Source organism: Marmota monax, unplaced genomic scaffold (genome assembly GCF_021218885.2).
Source record: "Marmota monax isolate L192 unplaced genomic scaffold, Marmota_monax_Labrador192_F-V1.1 WCK01_AAM20220418_F8-fsc00315, whole genome shotgun sequence".
NCBI lineage: Eukaryota > Metazoa > Chordata > Mammalia > Rodentia > Sciuridae > Marmota > Marmota monax.
In genome coordinates, this window is record NW_026692798.1 from 591299 (window position 1) to 612454 (window position 21156).

Consider the following 21156-nt stretch of genomic DNA (forward strand, 5'->3'; position numbering starts at 1 on the left):
GTCTTCTTTGATATAAGGAGAGTAACTAAGAACAGAGTAGGGGCGAAGAGCATGAGAAGAAGATTAACATTAAACAGGGATGAGAGGTGGGAGGGAAAGGGAGAGAGAAGGGAAATTGCATGGAAATGGAAGGAGACCCTCAGGGTTATATAAAATTACATACAAGAGGAAGTGAGGGGAAAGGGAAAAATAATACAAGGGGGAGAAATGAATGACAGTAGAGGGGGTAGAGAGAGAAGAGGGGAGGGGAGGGGAGGGGAGGGGGGATAGTAGAGGATAGGAAAGGCAGCAGAATACAACAGACACTAGTATGGCAATATGTAAATCAATGGATGTGTAACTGATGTGATTCTGCAATCTGTATAGGGGGTAAAAATGGGAGTTCATAACCCACTTGAATCAAAGTGTGAAATATGATATATCAAGAACTGTGTAATGTTTTGAACAACCAACAATAAAATTTTTTTAAAAAAAGAAAAACATCTTAAAGTGTTTCCTAAAGTGGAATTAATCTCTTTCTCTGTTTTATATTTACAGAGTGGCATAAAAGATGAAGTCACCCTCTCTGCCTATATCACCACTGCCCTTCTGGAGATTTCACTCCCAGTCACTGTATGTACAATATTACTTCTCCATCTTCCCAGACTACTATGAAATCTTTTGACCTGTGGCTACACCACTCCTTCACATGCCAAATAACTTTCTGCATTTTCTAAATTCCATCAGGTAGGGGCACTTGGTTTGGGGGTTGTAGCTCAGTGGTAGAGTGTCTTGCCTAGCAATGCATTAGGTTTAATTCCTAGCATCAAAAAGAAAGAAAAGAAAAAAGGATCTGTCCAATAAAAATGTGCATGTGTTCCAAAACTAACCCAAAACAAATGTCCTCTAACTCTGTTCTTATCAGCTTATATTTTAAATAAAAAATAATTTTTAAAAAGGAGTGATTTCCAGCATACTATGGGGATACAGATACATGAATATTCATAGCAGTGCACCTCATAATAGCCAAGTTATAAAACCATCCCAAGTGCCTTTCAATAGATTAATGGATAAAGAAAATATGGTATATACAGCCAAAAAGAAAGATGAAATTTTGGCATTTTCTGATAAATGAATGGAAATGAGGAGCATCATGCTAAGTGAAATAAGCCAGACTCAGCAAATGAGAAGTCAAATGTTTTCTCTCCTATGTGAAAGCTAGAGCAAAGTCAGAGGGAAAAGGAAGAGGAGCAGATATCACAAGGATAGAGGGAATACCAGTGAAGTAGAAGAAGGAGAGTGAGGAGGGGGTAAGATGAATCAGAAAGGGGAGGAAATGTGGGATGAATTTGACAAAATTACACTGTATACATGTACAGGTATACCACCGTGAATTTCACCTTTATGTATATCTACAAAGCACCAACTGAAAATAAATAGATAAATAGAAGGAAGATCAGTAGAAAAAGATGAAGAAAAGGAGGGTGAAGAGGAGGAGAGAGAAGTACTAAGGAATGAAATGGAGCAAATTAAAGTTCATACATGTATGATTTATCAAAATAAATCCCACTATTACATGTCACTACAATGTACTAATATAAGCACTTTAAAAAAAAAAAAGGCTGGAGTTGTGGCTCAGTGGTAGACAGCTTGCCTAGCATGCATGAGACACTGGGTTCAATCCCCAGCATCACATAAAAAAACTAAATAAACAAACAAACAAAAAGGAATGATTTCTTGTGGGAACAGTGGTATGTGCCTATAATCCCAGTGACTCAGGAGGCTGAGACAGGAGGACCACAAGTTTGAGGCCAGCCTCAGCAATATAGCAAGAACCTAAGCAACTTAGTGAGACCATGTCTCAAAATAAAAAATAAAAAAGGGCTGAGGATATAGCTCAGTGGTAAAGCACCCTTGAGTTCAATCCCCAGTACCAAAAAAAGGACTGATTTCTAAAATGGTGGTTAAAGAGAGACTGCATGGATGGAGATAGATGATAGATGATAGATAAGTAGAGAGAGAGAGTGATTGATTGATTGATTGATTGACTGATTGATTGGTTTGAAAAGCACTGGTATCACCTTCCTATAATCTCTTTTATTTCAGTACCTGCTCTTTTCACATAACTCAGAATAACATTGTTCTCCCTTCACAGCACTCTGTTGTCCGCAATGCCTGATCTGCCTGAAGTCAGCCTGGGCACTAACAGAGGAAGGGTCCTGTGGCAGCCATGTCTACACCAAGGCACTGCTGGCCTATGCATTTGCCTTGGCAGGTAACTATGACAAGAGCAAAGAAATACTGAACTCATTTGAGGACACTGTGAAAGAAGGTGAAAACATATGTTGTGATATTTCTCCCCACCCACTTCCCTGGATGGATAAGGACAAGAATATTGACTCCTGAAAAACAATCTTCCATTTTGATCTACTACTCTTTGAAAAGCTGAGATTTCTATGCAAGCTTATGCACTAGGAAATAAATGCTCCTTTTATACCCAAGCCTTCCCTGAAATCTTATTATACAGAGAACAAAAATCAATAAAAGTAAAATCACAAGAGAGTTCAGGTATTTCAATCTCCCTTAACAGAAACAAATGTGGTTGACATGTTTACTTTTATTTATGATACATGAATACCTATCAGAATCAGTAAAAACTACTAAGAGCCATAGGAAAAGAACTATCATCCATAATGACAGCTTTCATATGTTACTATTTCTATTACAACTCTGAAATCAATTGATAGGTTTTTTTAATATTTATTTTTTAGTTTTAGGTGGATACAATATCTTTATTTTATTTTTATGTGGTGCTGAGGATTGAACCTAGTGCCTCATGCATGCTAAGCGAGCACTCTACCACTGAGCTACAACCCCAGCCCCCAGTTGATAGATTTTATATTTCACTTAAACTAAACACTAACATTCAACCTTATCTAACTCTCTTATCATGGGCCTACAATGAGATCTGTTTCCACTTTCTGTCCTAGGCCTGAATTGTATCTTTTCATTGCAATTAGACAAAAAATGTCAGAACAACAAAAGTCAGAGGTCAATCAATAGGATTTCCCCCATCAAATACAATGCTAACAGCATTTGATCATTTACTTGCATTTCTTCTTTTCCCTTACTCCCACCAGGATGTGTTGCCTTGCCAAAGGCCCCAAAGCAATGGGCCAACCAACTGTGGACCAAAACCACACAACTGTGAACCAAAATAAACAGTTAATCTTTTGAAGTTGATTATCCCAAGTATTTTTCCACAATATCAGAAAGCTGATTAACACATCTTCCCTCACTGTAGTCTGATTTGGGGAAAAGGCATATTCAAATCTTGAGTAGTACTGGTCATAGTCTACCATTCCCACATGCCTCAGTGGCTCTACATGATTGCAGTAGATCCCTGTCATAAACTCACCCAGGGTCTCTGAGATGTCTTTCCTGCTTCCTTCCTCTGCCCTATTTTCTCTTTTCTCTGATCCCACATCCATTTTTCTTTCTGCAAACAAATCTCTCTTTTTGCATTTAGGCTCCTCTGAAATCTGAAATCTCAAAAGAAGAGACAACTTTCCCCGTCCCCATAGTGAAGTCGTACAGGGAAGTAGTGAAGGGTGCAGACTCTGGAGCCAAAATGCCCAGGTTCATTTCTTGCCTCCTGAATCACTTGGAGCTTGGAGAGATTGCAGACTTTTTCTAAGCCTTTTTTTTTTTTTAATTAAAAATTTGATTACATAACACCAACAAAATGCTAAGAACGGTGCCTAGCAGATGGTAGACATTTAGTGTTACTGGGTTTTTGTGTTTTTTTTTTTTAATAAGAGTTAAGTGAAACTTTATCTCTTTCTTTTTTTTTTTTCCTACAGTTTCTTGTACCTTCAGAAACCTTGCTTCTATAACTTTCTTATCCCTTTCCCACTAGACTAGACTTTGTCGCACATGGAATTGATAACCCAAAGTCATACAAATTGTCAGTAGCATAAAAATGTGATATAGGATCCAACTTGACCTTTCTATCAATGACTATTTACTTGTCACTATATCATTTATTGAATAACACAGTGTTTCTGAACTATTTTGAAATGCTGCCTACATCATGTATTAAGTTCCTTGATGTATGATTTATTGCTTTCTAATATGTTCCATTTATTAGCATGCTTATTCATGTATTAAATTATCCTATTTAAGTTATTATTACTTTACAGTATATTTAACACCAATAGAACTATCCAATACTTTTCTTTATTAGAATTTTCTTAAAATTATTTTTGCTCATTAATTTTTCTATGTGTATTTAATTAATTACACAAGGTTAAATGTTAAAATATATTGCTATAGTTTGGATCTGAAATGCCCCCCAAAAGGTCTATGTATTCAAGGCTTAGTCCCCAACATGGGAGATGGTGGGGCCTAGTGGGTGGTATTCCACCCATTGGAGGTGTCTCCTTAAAAGAGGTAGTGGGCCCTTCTTCTCCCACTCTTTTTCACTTCACAGCCACAAGGTGAGCATTCTGTTTTACAACACACTGCTGCCATGATATGTTCCCTCACCACAGTCCCAAAGCAAATGTGATCTGTTTCCACTTTCTGTCCTAGGCGTGAATTGTATCTTTTCATTGCAATTAGACAAAAAATGTCAGAACAACAAAAGTCAGAGGTCAATCAATACGGGCCAATTGAACATGGACTAAAACCTATAAAATTGTGAGCCAAAATCAACCCTTCCTCTTTATAAACTGGTTATCTCAGGAATTTGTTGCAGTAACAGAAAGCTGATTAACACATGATGATGGTATTTATCTATATTAGTATCAAAAGTGAGCTTAGATTAGTTGAGAATGATTTATTAAAGGTCTTTTTTAAAAGTCTGCATTTTATCCTATAAGTAATTGGAAGTCAATGGAATTTTTTAAAAACTTGACAGTGGCATATTGAGATTTGTTTGGGGATAGTAACAAGTAGAAAAAGTAAGTTATAGTGGGGGAAACAGGTGGAAAGGACAATAGTTTTATTTCTCATGAAAATTTTGACTGGAAAATGGGTTATAAGCATATCCTACTTTTTAAAACTGTTTTTTTTTTTCTATTTTTCATTTAGGGAAAGTCAAAGTGCTTTACTCCAATATAACAAGTTCTAGACCAAAATGAAAGTCTGCTAACAGATTTTTATGATTTGGAGCTACTATAGATAACAGGTTCATCTTCCTATGTAATTTTTTCTGAAATCCATTAAAAAAAAAACATAATTAACAGTAGGCAACAAGTCAGTAATTACACATTTTGATTTGATAAAGAATGGAGACTACTAAAAAAGGTAAGATGTGAGCCGGGGTTGTGGCTTAGCAGTAGAGCGCTTGCCTGGCATGTGTGAGGCCCTGGGTTCAATCCTCAGCAACATATAAAAATAAATATATAACATAAAGGTATTGTGTCCAACTACAACTAAAAAATAAATATTGTTTTTTTTTTAAGTAAGATGTTGACTAGTGGGATTTGAGATAACATATGAAAAAAGAGATACATATAACATATTCTAGATTCATTCCTCAGATATTTTGCATTATTTTTTTTTTTTAATTTTTAATATGTACCCCCTACCTTTATCCCTGTTCTGATAGCAGCTCTGACACTTTTCTTAATGTGCAATAATGAAAGGCAACCACATGGTGGCAGCAAAGGTTAAAAATTATTAGTATTGCTACTTAATTAAAAATCTTTAAATAAGTTTAGCAAAAAGGAGAAGAATAAAATAATTATGGAAAACTAAAATGACAAAATCACAAAATAAGGAAACTAGCATACTATTCTTGATATTTAAGAATAATCCTCTTGACTTGCTCCACTTTCCAATCCCACTAGGGCAGCAATCCCACTTTCCAGAGCAGACCCACAGGGACAGAAATATCACCTTTCACATCCATTAGAACAATGGTCCTGTCCCATACCCATGCTGAGTAGAGGTCAGCACCCCAGGGCTCCAGGGAGCCCCATAACCATGACTATGGGCAGAGATTATCCAGACTGTTGAAATTGAAGCAATGGCCTTTTGAAGCCAGGCCTTGTGTCTCTTCTTAGAAGGACTCTAATCCAGGCCAGGCATGGGGGTGCTCACCTGTATCCCAGTGGCTCAGGAGGCTGAGGCAGGAGGATTGAGAGTTCAAAGACAGCCTCAGCAAAAGCGAGGTACTAAGCAACTCAGTGAGACCCTGTCTCTAAATAAAATATAAAAAAAAAAAGGGCTGGGGATGTGGCTCAGTGGTTGAGTGCCCCTGGGTTCAATCCCCACTATCCAAAACAAAAAGGACATTAATCCCATTCACGGGGGATCCATCCTCATGACCTAAGTACTTCCCAAAGGCACCACCTCCAAATAGCACCACATTGGGAATTGGGTTTTAACATGTAAATTTTGAGAGGTTACAAACATTCAACACATAGCAGTCTGATTAATATAAGGAACAGCAGAATCAAGCCAGTGCAGTGGTGCCTACCTGTAATCCCAGACACTCAGGAGTTTGAAGCAGGAGGATCACAATTTCAAGGCCAGACTGGGAAATTTAGTAAGACCCTGTATGAAATTTAAAAGGGTGAGAGTGTAGCTCAGTGTTATAATATCCAAGTACTTGGGGAAAAACAAAAGCAGAGTCAAATAGCCATCAGAATAGTCTGACCTCCAGACCTATGGCATTGGGAATTTCATCACAGTTCTCTAAGATGTAAAATAAATAGGAATACCACTAACTTCTTACTTGATCAAGATAGACATGTTATAGATCAAGTGAACAAAAGTCTAGGCTATATGATAAAAACAGGATCATGGCACTTCAAACAATCCCCAGACTTGATCTAGATCCAGAGCCCATTGAATGAATAGGAAGTTGGGTCCTCTTGAGTTAAGACCTTGAAATGGTACCAAATACTTATACAGTTAATCCTTCTCCCAGCTGTCTAAAAAAGCACCTAAGACCTTTGACCAAGGTAACTATTTGTTGAAGAAAAGGAAATAATTAGAACTTGGGGGACTATTAAACATTAGTCTGAGAGCACACTAATTCCAGAAGACCCAAAACATCTACAGTCCATCAGTCAGAATATGGGCAAATGGAAGTCAAGTGAGAAATTTCAGTCTAGTTCTAACTCCCAGTATACCCAATGAGTCCTGAACCCATCTTATGGTTATTTCCTGTTACCTAGGCCATAATTAAATAGACACACATGGCTGGAATTGGCTCCCTAACTTGTAGAGTGAAAGCTGTTATGCTGGTAAAGACCAAATGAAGCTGCTAGAACTGCATTTACCCAAGAAAATAGTAAACCAAAAGCAATACCATATTCCTAAAGGGATTGTGGAGATTAATATGACCACCAATGACTTGAAGGATTCAGGGGTGGTCATTCCCACCACATTCCCATCAACTTGTCTGTTGACCCTGTTTAGAAGAAAGATAGATCTTAGAGAATGACAGTGGATTATCACATGCTTAATTGGGTAACTGCTGTATCAGACATGGTTTTATTACTTGAGCAAATTAACATATACTCACTTTCCATACTTGTTAGTAAAAACCACCAAAAGCAGTTTGCTTTCATTTGGCAAGACCATGAATATACTGGTCTAACTCAGGGACATTTCTATTGTCCAGATCTGTGTTATAATTTGGCTCACTGTGATTTCATTTTTTTTTTCGTGTGTGTGTGTGTATGTGTTTGTGGGTGTGTGTGTGTGTTTATGGTGGTGGTACTGGAGATGGAATCTAGGGGCACTCTAACCCTGAGCTATATCCCCAGGCTTTTTATTTTGAGACAGGATATCACAAAGCTGCCCAAGCTGGCCTCAAACTTGCAATCCTCCTGCCTCAGCCTCCCAAGTAGCTAGAATTGCAGGTATGCATGAGCCACCATGCCCTACATGTTCATAGAAATCTTGTCCCTCTTTCCCTTTTCCCTTTTACAAGATATTACACTGGTTCATTGCATTGATGACATTATGCTTATTAGACTTGGGGAGCAAAAAGTAGCAACTACTGTAGACATAATGGCAAGATAGTTGCATGTCAAAGAGTGAAAAATTAATCCAACAAAAATTTGAAGAACTATCCAAGCAAAATTTCTAGGAGTCCACTGGTATGGGTTTATGTTGAAATATTTCTCCTAAAGTGTTTTAGTCCATTTGAGCTACTGTAAAAAATTACTAGAAATTGGGTGTCAAAAACAAGATCTAGGTGCTGATAGATTCAGTGTCTGGTAAGAGCCCCCTCCCTAGTTTATTAGACGGTCATATTTTGCTATGTTCCACATGGTAGAAAGAACAAGGGAGCTCTCCAGTGTCCCTTTTCTAAGGACCTAGTCCCATTTGTGAGGAATGACTTAATCACTGCCCAAAGTTCTCACCTACAAATACCATCACTTTGGGAGATGGGATTTAATGTGTGAAATTTGAAAGGAAATAAATATTCAGTCTGTAGTATAAGATGAGGGATAAGGTCCAGGATTTGGTTGTGGCCCCTTTCACAACCAAATAGAAGACAATATCAGGGGATCCCTTTGGATTTGAGAGACAACATAATCTATAATTTGTTATACCAGCCCATTTGCTGAAGGACCCAAAAAACTGCTAGTTTAAAAAGAAGGCTCTGAATCAGGCCCAAGATGCTCTGCTACTTGGGCTATACAATCCAGTAGATCCAATGGTGTTTGACATGTCAGTGTTCAATAGGGATGCTGTTTGGAGCCTTTAGCTAAGTAATTTGCAGAGCCAACCCTTAGAATGTTGGAGCAAATCTCTGCCATCCTCCATGGATAACTGCTCTCTCATCAAGAAACAGCTGTTGGCCGTAAACAGTTTTAGCAGAGACTAAACACTTAACCATGAGCCATCAAGTTACCATGGTACCTGAGCAGCCCATCATATACTGGGTGTTATCCCATTCACTAAACCATTAAGTTGGATGTGTACAGAAAGACTCCAATGTCCAAGGAAAATAATATGTATTTGATAAAGTCCAAGCAGACCTCAAAGACATAAGTAAGTTTCATGAAGAAGCGTCCCAAATACCCACAGTGCCCACTCTTGCTACACTCTGGTCTTTCTCTATCTCTCTTTCTCAGCTTGTACTGAGTAAAGCAGATTGGCCTCCCCAGTGTGGGTGTGCATTATCCAGTCCAATGAGGGCCTGAACAGAAGGAAAAAAGGCACAGAAAAGAGATCGAGATCTCTCTCTCTCTCTCTCTCTCTCTCTCTCTCTCTCTCTCATCCCCCAACCCCACAACTGATTGATCTGAGACATCAATCTTCTCATGCCCTCAGACCATTGACCCTTGGTTCTCAGGTCTTCAGACTCAGACTGAAACTAGCTTTGATAGGTTTTCAACTTGCAGATGAAGGTCATGGGATAGCTCAGCCTCCATAGTTGCACAAGTCAATTCCTTATACTAAATTAATAGGTAGATGATAGATAGATAGATAGATAGATAGATAGATAGATAGATAGATAGATCCTATTGCCGCAGTCCGGCTGCAGCAAACTAACGGGGGGGTGACGAGCAACTTGTGTACATTGATACACCAGGAGTGGGAGCCGTTTATTGTAGGACAGGAAGGGTATATATACATTACACACAGCTTATCTTAATTAACATAAACTAGATACAGCAGTCAACCAATAAGGAATCTCCACACTTAATGGCTCGCTGGCGTTACTTCACAAACCACTCCCTCTGGCAAAATGCCAGGCGCCATCCTGACTTGTTTACAGACCCTAACATCCTATTGGTTCTGTTTCTCTGGATAAATGTTGAGATCTAGATTTTATTCAGAATTCAGTGTACTTAAAGGACCTATTTGGAACAATTGGGAAAATTTATGTATGAACTATAAGATAATAGTATTGATTTCAAATGGTTTTCTTAGGTGTAGTAACAGTGTTTAGAGAATATCTCTGCTATGGAAATTTTATACAAATGCATTTGGAGACCAGGAAGGTGATTTGTGCAACCTCCTTTCAGATAGTTTGGTAAGAGAGAAGAATGGAGGCAGGGAGAGAGGAAAGAAAAGGAGAAGCAGCAGTTGTGACAATACATTACCAATAGGTGAATTTAGAAAAGGTGGTACCAAAGTTCATTGCACTCATCTTTCAACTTATCTGTGGGTTTGAAGGTTTTCTAAATAAATAACTAAGTACTTTAGTCAAATATTGAGTACCTATTAAGTACCAACTGCTTGAGAAGAAAATATATAAAACAATCCCTGACAACTCTGTAAGATGGGTATTATTATTCCCATTTACATATTCACTCAAATATTTGAGAAATTTCTTTGAGGTAAACATTATATCTGTGGCTGGGAAATAAAGCAGTGATAAAACAGATAAGATAGTTCTTCATAAGATTTACATTCTAGTAAATAAAATGGGGGCAGGAGTTGTAGCTCAGTGGAAGAGCACTTGCCTAGTATGTGAGAGGAACTGGGTTCAATTCTCAGCACCACATATAAATAAATAAATAGTCCTTCAACAACTAAAACAAAATTAAAATTTTTAAAAATAAATAAAATAAAATGGGCTATGAAGAAATAAACCACTCAAAGAAAAACATCAGAACAATGGCTGATTAATAATAGAAATCAATGGCCTTTACATATATAAACAAAACAATTGCAAATGTAACTTTTTAGTTACCCTATTGACAACAGGAGTAACAACAAGTTTTTAAAAAGATGTCTCCAAAAATCCTTTAAGAATTGCAAAATCTATATTTTAAAAATTCTTTAAAACACTACAGAAGAACACAAAATGTAATTTTAATTTTAAAAAAAAAAGAAATAGCAAGTCCTGGGCTATTAAAAAATCAACAAAGAAAGGTTAGTTCTACCAACTTGATTCTAAAATATGCATAGAGCCAGGCACAGTGCTGCATGCCTGTAATTCCAGTGACTCGGGACCTGACTCAGGAGGACTGCAAGTTCAAAGCCAGACTCAGAACTTAGCAAGGCCCCAAGCAACTTAATGAAACCCTGTCTCAAAATAAAAAAATAAAAAAGGACATGGATGTGGTTCAGTGGGTTCAATCCCTGATATAAATAAATAAATAAATAAATAAATAAATCACACATAGAAAAATTGATAAGCAAAAAGAATTTTTAAGAAAATTCTAATAAAGAAAAGTATTGGATGGTTCTATTGGTGTTAAAATATATTATGAAGTAATAATAATTTAAATAGGATAGTTTGATACATGAATAAGCATGTTAATCAATGAAACATATTAGAAAGCAATAAATCAGCTCACATACATTAAGGAACTTAATATATGATGTAGGCAGCATTTCAAATTAGTTCAGAAAAACTGTGTTATTCAATAAATGATATAGTGACAATAGTCACTGATAGAAAGGTCTAATTGGATACTCTATCACATTTTTTATAATAAAATAAATTCCAAAAGAAATATTTAAGCAAAAAATAATTAAAATCATCCATGTACTAAAGAAAAATATGGGAGATTTGTTTTTGTGTAATCTTGTAATGAAGACAGAATGATTCTGAATTATATAAAATCCAGACTTATAAAAGAAAAGATGACAATTTGATAGGTAAAATCAAAAATTTCTCAAAAGAAAAAAAAATTCTACCATATACAAGTTAAGAAAAAAAAAGAGAAACTAAATTTTCAGCTTATATTACACTCAAATGACTAATTTATTTAGCATATGAAAATTTTTTCTCATATAATTATTAATAAAAAATCAATCATCCATTTTTTTTAAAAAAAAGGGTAAAGGCCAGTCACTGACATACCACAGAAAAGGAAATACACATTGCTCTTCAGCAGGTAAAAGATACTATCATTCTTAATATGAGAAATGCAAATTAAAACCACATGAGAAAAGATGTTTTACTTCTCTGATTAGCAAAGATCAAACATAACAAAAAAGTGTGTTTGTGAAGGTGGAGAGAAAATGAAACTTTCATATGTTGCTGGTGGGAGTATAATCCATTGATTTATATATAGCCATTTGGTAATATCTCCAAACTTTCAAAATGCACAAAATTAGCCAGGCACAGTGGCACAGGCCTGTAATCCCAGCAGCTTGGGAGGCTGAGGCAGGAGGATCCCAAGTTCAAAGCCAGCCTCAGCAAAAGTGAGGTACTAAGCAATTCAATGAGACCGTGTCTCTAAATAAAATACAAAATAGGGCTGGGGATGTGGTTCAGTAGTCAACCAACCCTTAGTTCAATCCCTGGAACCAAAAAAAAAAAAAAAAGCACAAAATTACATATTCAAAAAAAGAGTCATTGCAGAACTTTTTAAAAAGACAAAAAGGAGAAAATGAACTAAATTTCCATGAATAGGAGACTATCTAAATAAATTGCCAAATCCACAATATAGAATTCTATCAAGTACATTAAAAAAACGAGACAGCCAGGCCTGGTGGCACATGCCATTGGTCCTGGCTACAAGGAGTCTGTGGTAGGAAGATCATTAGAGCCCTGGAGCTTAATATCAGCCTTAGCAACATAGTAATACCCTGTCTCAAAAACAAACACAAAACAAAAAATGAGGCAGTTTTAATGAATATGGAAACAGAAAGAATCAAGATATATTGTTAATTGGAGGAGAAGGTAAGTTCAGAACAGTGTGTCCACTATATTATAAATTGAATTAAATGTGAGTATATGCACTTATATCTGTACAGGTTTATATATAAACAGATTGTATCTGGAAAAGCACACAAAAAGCCAATGTTTTTTACCAGGAATGAAATTGGGTACTTTGAGGGTCAGGGGATAGAGACCCTTTTTTTCACTGATATGTCCCTTTGTTACATGAAACGTCTGAGGCTAGTGCCAATGTAACATGGTACACTGTTTCGTAGTAAAATGTTTTAATAAGTAGAAAAGAACACTTTAAAATAATGATAAAGGGGCTAGGGATGTGGCTCAGTTGCACAGTGCTTGCCTAGCACACGTGAGGTCCTGAGTTCCATTCCCAACACTGCAAAAAAGAAAAGAAAAATGATAAAAAGTATAGTATAGTAAACACATAAACCAGTAACATAATAATTGATTATAATTAGCAAGCATTATGTACTATACATAATAGTGTTGCTATACTTTCATATGACTGGCAGTACAATAGCTCTGTTTACAGCAGCATCAAGACAAAAATAAATAACACATTCTGGAAAAAATTGACAAAACAAAAAGTTGGTTCTTTGAAAAAAATAAATGAAATTGACAGACCCTTAGCCACGCTAACGAACAGAAGGAGAGAGAGAACTCAAATTACCAGCATACGTGATGAAAAAGGTAATATCACAACAGACACTATAGAAATACAGAGGATAATTAGAAATTATTTTGAAATCTTATACTCCAATAAAATAGAAGACATTGAAGGCATCGACAAATTTCTTAAGTCATACAATTTGTTCAGATTGAGACAGGAAGATATACACAATTTAAACAGACCAATATCAAGTGAGGAAATAGAAGAAGCCATCAAAAGCTTACCAACCAGGCTGGGGATGTGGCTCAAGCGGTAGCATGCTCGCCTGGCATGCGTGCAGCCCAGGTTCGATCCTCAGCACCACATACAAACAAAGATGTGTGTCCGCCGAAAAACTGAAAATTAAATATTAAAAAAAAAAAAAAGCTTACCAAGAAAATCCCAGGACTGGATGGTTACACAGCCAAGTTCTATAAGACCTTTAAAGAAGGACTAATACCAATACTCTTCAATTTATTTCACAAAATAGAAAAAGAGGCAGTAATTCCAAACTCATTCTATAAGGCCAATATCACCCTGATCCCAAAACCAGGCAAAGACAAATCAAAGACAGAAAACTTCAGACCAATATTTCTAATAAATATAGATACAAAAATTCTCAATAAAATTCTGTCAAATTGAATGCAAAAACATATCAAAAAGATTGTGCACCATGATCAAGTGGGATTCATCCCAGGGATGCAAGGTTGGTTGAACATACAGAAATCAATAAATGTAATTCATCACATCAATAGACTTAAAGATAAGAATCATATGATCATCTCAATAGACACAGAAAAAGCATTTGACAAAATACAGCACCCCTTTATATTCAAAACACTAGAAAAACTAGGGATAACAGGAGCATATCTCAACATCATAAAGGCTATCTATGCTGAGCCTCAGGCCAATATCATCCTAAACGAAGAAAAATGAAGGCATTCCCTCTAATACTTGGATCAAGACAGGGACATCCTCTTTCATCACTTCTATTCAACATAGTTCTTGAAACACTGGCCACAGCAATTAGAGAGATGAAAGAAATCAAAGGGATATGTATAGGAAAAGAAGAACTTAAATTAGCACTATTTGCTGACAATATGATCCTATACCTAGAAGACCCAAAAGAACTCCACCAATTGCAATTCCCATTCAAAATCCCAATGGCATTCCTCATAGAAATAGAAAAAGCAATCATGAAATTCATCTGGAAAAATAAGAGACCCAGAATATCTAAAGCAATTCATAACAGGAAGAGTGAAGCAGGTGGCATCACTATACCAGAACTTAAACTATACTACAGAGCAACAGTAACAAAAACACCCTGGTATTGGCACCAAAACAGACTGTAGACCAATGGTACAGAATAAAGGACACAGACACTAACCCACAAATTTACAATTATCTTATATTAGACAAAGGTGCCAAAAACATGCACTGGAGAAAAGATAGCATTTTCAACAAATGGTGCTGGGAAAACTGAAAATCCATATGCAACAAAATGAAATTAAACCCAAATCTCTCAGCATGCACAAAACTCAACTCAAAATGGATCAAGGACCTAGGAATTAAACCAGAAATTAAACTTTTTCATCTAATAGAAGAAAAAGTAGGCCCTAATCTTCATCATGTGGGATTAGGTTCCAACTTCCTTAATAAAACTCCTATAGCACAAGAATTAAAACCAAGAATCAATAAATGGGATGAAATCAAACTAAAAAGTTTTTTCTCAGCAAAAGAAACAATCTGTGAGGTGAACAGAGAGCCTACATCCTGGGAGCAAATCTTTACCCCTCACATATCAGATAGAGCACTAATCTCTAGGGTATATAAAGAATTCAAAAAAGCTCTGGCTGCTTTCCCTTCTTGAGTGGGCACGGAGCCCCAGCATGCTGGTTCAATAAATCCCCCTTCTGCCAATTGCATGAGTGGTCACTTGGTGGTCTCTTTCTCTGACGTTTCGCGGGACCCTTACATTTGGTGCATTGGCCAGGAAAAGTGCATCGCCGGACAAGGAGACCTCCAACGGACTCCTTTAGGGGGTAAGTAAGGCGCCTCTTCCTCTTCTTCTTCCTCCTTTTCTTCTCCTCCTTGTTCTCCTTCTTGTTTTTCCTTTGCGATCGCTTAGAGCTTTTTGGTTTTTGGCTCGATGGAGAGCGTAAGTTCTCAGAGCTTTTTGGTTTTTGGCTCGGTGGAGAGCGTAAGTTCTCAGAGCTTTTTGGTTCAGGTTTGGTTTTTGGCTTGGATTGGTTTGGTTGGGTTGGCAGCATGGCTGTCAGTGGAGAGTGTAAATTCTCCCTGGCAGTGGTGACAGACGTGTCCTAATCCACAGGCCACTCCTCTTAAGGGACGCCTTAGAGGATTTGGGGGGGGGGGCAAAAGTGCCCCCAGTTGGTAGAGGGACAAGAGTGCCCTCGTTTGTACTCTGCTGCCAACACGTTTGGTTTCGCCGGCAATTCTTAATCTTTGCCTCTAAACTTGTGTTAACAGTTTACTGTTTGTCCTTGTCTCTGTGTCACGTTTGTATTGTCCCTATCTCTGCCTGAGTAACTCCCAGTATGGGACAAAGCCATTCCACGCCTCTGTCCCTGAAGCCTTTCTTGGTCCCTGCCTCCACTCCGACCCCTCCCCCAAGATCTTATCACTCAATCCTTCTGCTCCTCCCCCTTTTCCCTCCATTCTCCTTGAGTCACAAGATTGTAGATCTTGGGGTTGTGAACGAACGGGAGCTGCATGATGATCTTTGTGTGTCTTTTTGTCTGTGTCTCTGTTAAGTGTGATGGCATTGTTTTACTTTGGACCGATGCAGAGTCCCAAATTCCAAACGGCCTTAGATGTGTGGAAGTAACTTTAGCTAAATTTTAACCTAATGCTTCTCCTGTGAGGGACCAAAAGTCAATAGAACCGCCAGCTTTTCTGTTCTCACCTTTTACACCTCTCTTAGCTGTGTTTTAAAGAACTTTGATAAACTTTACCCCCATTTGTTAAGCAAGATTAGGGAAACAGTGTTTTCTTTTCTTCCCGTAGTTGGCTTGAGCACGCCCACTGCAGAGGGAAATGCCTGGGGTCTAAAAACTTTGATATCTCGCTTAAACTTTTCTCAAACTCGAAACAACTGCAAGCAGAAGATGAACTTTTTGGGAAGCTGACTACTGAAAAGTTAGGAGATGTGAGAAATGCCTAGTGCCTGGGGTCAAACCAGGCCAGAGGAACTAATCCTATAAGTAAAAGGTGGAACTAAGGGGCTCCCAGCAGCTGCCAAAGCCATTTTGCTTTGGAGAGTCTCCTCCTTCCTTACCTGCACTTTAGGGATTACCCCACCTCTGTTTGCTTAACTAATGAGACAATAAATGCAGTAATGTGTTGATGTTATAGATTGTTTCTTGGGGATAATCTTGGCTAAATGTGTATCTAAAAGATAATTTTTTTATTGTAACAGTTTGGTATCTGAATGGGTTTCTAAAGCATTGCACTATCTTGCAGTTAAAAGTTGGGTTTAAGCAATTGTTTAGTTTGATTTCTGATAGTTCATGCTAGAAAACTTAAATACTTAGGGTAAAAAAATTAGAAAGTTTCAATTTTGAACTGGGTAGCCTGAGAAAATTCCACTAGGTATTCCAGTGCATTAACTTGGGCAAAGATAATAAATTATGATATGATATCTGTTCCCCTCAGTGTGTAAGATTCAGAAAAAAAAAAGGGGGGGGTGCTAAATTAAAACGTTGGTCTGGCTTATTGAAATGACATTAATTAGCAACAGTCTTGGAAATTTTTAAGGCTTGATTTTGGATATACATGATAAAACTTAATACTACCTTAGGAACTTCAGAACAAAGGAAGCAGCTTAATGATCCTGAGGAAATTTCCTCTGATGGTGGCCTTTATATTATCAGAAAAAGATCCTATTTTCAGTTTTGTGTGGGCAAGTGTTTCTAATGTAAAGAGATATAAAGATATAAAATTTTGAAAATTGTATCTTAAACCTGAAAATTATGACTTATAGCTAAAATGACTTATAGCTATTATGACTTATAGCTATAATGCTGAGGTTTCTGCTCAGAATTCCAGTTTTCCCAGTTCCTTCCAGACCTCAGCCAGGACTTAAGCTGATATGCAAATAGAAGAAGCTTGGGGCACTCAGCAGGAGACAGATTTCAGGCCCAAGGGAAAAAAAAAAAAAAGGTTAAAGTGTCTTTTTACCTGAACTCAAACTAGACCCCAACCAAAAAGTAAATTATATGCTATTTATTAATTACTGGCCAGTCATCTTTTTTAGGACTCTTGCTTTTTCTTAGATTCTGTATTTTTTTTGGAGCTTATGATTTTAATCCCACAGACGGGTTAATGTTTTCTGATCAGTTCTATTTCTGATCAACTGTGGAGTTTTTAAACATTGCAATGGAGATTTCACCTGAAAAAGCTACAAGGGTGTTACACTTGTGTTATGTGTTGTATGTCGGTATGTCTGTATGTGTGTATCTCCATATATCCTGCAGTGATATGACAATTGACAGATGAGGAGCGCTCATAAAAAAATTTAAAAATGGATCCAAATATCTTTGATTCACGTGATTCAAATGGTTCAATTTAAATTGGGTAAACAGATAAAATGATGGTGTCTATAAAATAATCTGCTTAAATTCAGAAATTTACAGATATTGTTTTAAAGTGTGAACAAAAGGAGGTTAACAGATGGAAAAGAAAAACTAGAAAGTTTTAGGTATGGATTTAATAGAGGGAAAATGTGTTTCTGGATAAGAGAGTCTATGTGATTAAGTAATTAAGAGGGTTTAAATAAGTGATAAAAAGGTCTGTGTAAGTTGGTTATATGTGTAAGTTTTTGAGCAAGTAATCTTAAAGAAATTAAAAATTATACAACTATGGTTAAACAACAACTGTTATTTTTCAGTACTTTTCTTGTGCTCTCTTACTCTGCATAATGTTCTTCCAAAACCAATTGCAGAAAGTTTCTAATTAGACTTTCAACCAGCTTCTGCTTAGGCACTACCGGCCTCTGACGACCGATGAACCCCTAGCATCTTCAAGAGAACAGTTCACTCAGTGCTGAAGCTCACTACCAAGCATGATGAAATGCAATGGACATCAGACAGTGGGAGACAACAAGTTCGGAGAATCTCATAATCTGCCATCCTGGATTCATGAGTCTTTATGTCCTTCTGAGCTTCCTCATGGCCCTTGGTCTCTTTTCTGTCAGTCCCCCCAGCATGGAACTTCTGCCAAAAATTGACCTTTGCTTTAATCTTTATCTTCATTCTGTTTTTATTCGCTCTGATTTTCTTCAGGTGCTGGTAACGCCAACTTGGCGCCTATCTGGAAGAACTTACTAATAAACGGGTTGCCTGCCACTTATCTAAGCCCTACCATCTCCCCCTTAGTTCTATATAAGCACACAGCTTTTTGCAAGGTTAATTATAGTGCTGTTAATGTGTTCATATCTTCCAGGTATACAAGTCTGTAAGGTAGAAGCTTCAAAAGAACATTATATCGAGCTGGTGTTCTAAAGTTGTATGGTAATTTTAGGCTTAAAAGAAAAAAAAAAACATGTTGGAGATTTATTCATATCATTTGTGTTCTACAACTGGACTTGTTATCAATAAGATATGTACGGTCCCATGTTACTTTCTACTCTGAGATACAATTTATGTATTTTTAAGTTAATGAGAGCCTAATCTGTGTGAAGGTTTTATTGCAAAACACAAAAGTACATTACTACTTTTCTACAAGAGGTTAAAGCTTTCAGCCTTTAATTCATGTTTTAAATGTGATATTATGTTGTGTTAGCTAATGTTCATGTAAACTTGAACAACAATTTATGTAAACTTTGTAAAATGATCAGCTTCAGAACTATAGTACTTGAGATTTATAAAGAGCCCTGCCTTACTTGAGATAAGCTCTGTCCCATCTCACTACATGTGAAAGTGGCTATGAAAGAAGTAAGCCAGATTTCAGTACAGTTAAAGTTGTGTCCAAAAGTGGGTTTTTGCCAAGATTACTAGGATCTCAAATAGGAAATTATGATGTATAACCCTGCCAGAATTCAAGGTAGCTATTATGTAAGATAAATATGTTTTTACCCTAGTTAGTTTTGTTTTGTAGTTTGCTTATAGATGGTTTAAGGATTGCCTGTTAATGTTTTAAAGAGGTACTGCTTTAAGAACTCACAACCTGGGTCAACTTAAGATAAGGAGTTATCACCTACAGGATAGAGAGATAGACATTAAAGCCCAGTGCTCTTAATAGAAGGCTGTTAACTTATTTGCTGGATGTTTAAGATTAAGTTTTAAAATTAAAAATTTGGCTCTTGCCCTCTGAGTCAGTCTGAATCAGGGAATAGGGGACTTCTCCAAAGGGCTCTGCAACTCTAGGCCACATAACCTCCTGAACAGGGAGATTAATGAGACCAGTGGAGGACAGAAAGCCAATCGGTGCATTTGCTGTGAAGAGGAGGGTCATCAGAAAAGGGGAAACATCCCTGATGCTTCCGAGGGAAGCCACATGGTCAAGCAAGGCCTGGACCCATCCTGGTGCAAATGGCACTAGCAGAACTGAGAAGCTGCTATGAAGTTCCCCGAGGACTCCCAGGGAAACTCGGCTGACTGTTGACAATAGATAAGAACAAAAGTCAGTTTGACTTGCTTCATCTTAAACACTTAGCAAAGATAGTTAAAGCCAAAGCACAGCTGTTCCTGGACATTTTAAATGATAATAATAGTTAAATGTAACTTCCAAAAATAAGTAAACTGGAGGCTACAAAAGAGATTCTCAGACAGAAATGTCTGATAACTATTAAAAGGAACTGCCAGAGTAGTTTTTAGTTTAAGGCCCACAGATATTCCTAACCTACACAGGTAGGCTTGGTGTTTGCTAGTATGGTTATCCAGCCCTAAGTAGCAGAATTAAAGGTTTCTCTATTAGACACAGGTCATACTAGTAAAAGGATTTTGCAAGATCAGATGACATTAAATTATTAGACTACATCTTAAAGGAAAAGGACATCTGTAAACCTAAATGTTAGTTGTTGTGTTTGCATCCCCGACATTTCTGGCAAGGTGACAAAGGTCCTTAAAGATTTACATGCTCAGATAGAAGCCATGTCCTCAGCAACTTTGTCGTGGAAACAATATCTTAGCTCCTGGTTCTTGGTACTTCCTGGTGAAAAACATTGTTAGTCTCTGTCTTGGCCATTATACTCATTGGCATATTCCTGTGCTGTGACATTTATTGCTGCATCAATATGGTTCCAGTAAATTAATGAATTCTTGTTTCTCTTATAGACCACCTATCACTCGAATGGCCCTCCAGCCTAATACTTCTCAATTGGACTTTTATCATGGACCACTCGATAGACCCAATATTTTTAAAGGGGGACTCCAAACTGCTTGCCCCACACCGTCCCTTTTCAGCCTGAAGAAGCCAGAAAGATTCTCTTCGCGCCCACCCCCTTCCTTACAGCAGTAAGGAGTTCCCAAATTAGAGGGGGAAATGAAGCCAGATTTTAAGTTAGGTAGTCAGTGTAGTTAGATAAATCGGGGTCTAATATCGAGTGGAATCTAAAATGGAGGCCATGCTGAAAATGATTCCAGGGAACGCAAAACAACTCATGAAATGTGAAACCCTTCAATAATTGTGATGCATTACTTTTAAGATTAAAAGTAGTCAGAAAAAGGAGTGGGGAATGTAAGGGTAAAAGAAATTGAAGTTAAAGGGTAAAAGACCGGGTGTTGTAAAGTTTCTAAGCTGCAAGGTCTGAGTTAAAATGTAAAGGATTAGGTATTGTTAGGTTCCTATGCTACCTGCAAAACCTGAAATTTCTGTAGCTGTTAAGACAATGCTTGGAACTGCCCAGTAAATATTTCCCCTGACTATTTGGTTGTTTAATAAAGGCTCTGTGTGG

The 21156-nt window shown here is 37.2% G+C and overlaps 1 protein-coding gene across 2 annotated transcripts in view; it reads right to left on the reverse strand.

Annotated features, from left to right (window-relative positions):
- Positions 1-13487: 13487 nt before the first annotated feature.
- The window catches only part of Klrg1 (killer cell lectin like receptor G1), a 40224-nt gene continuing 32555 nt past the window's right edge, over positions 13488-21156 (reverse strand). For both annotated transcript variants that reach the window (XM_046448205.2, XM_046448204.2), the window contains one exon: positions 13488-13597. In XM_046448205.2, the coding sequence (XP_046304161.2) occupies positions 13508-13597 (90 nt within the window). In that variant the 3' untranslated portion in view covers positions 13488-13507. The remainder of the gene's footprint in view (positions 13598-21156) is intronic.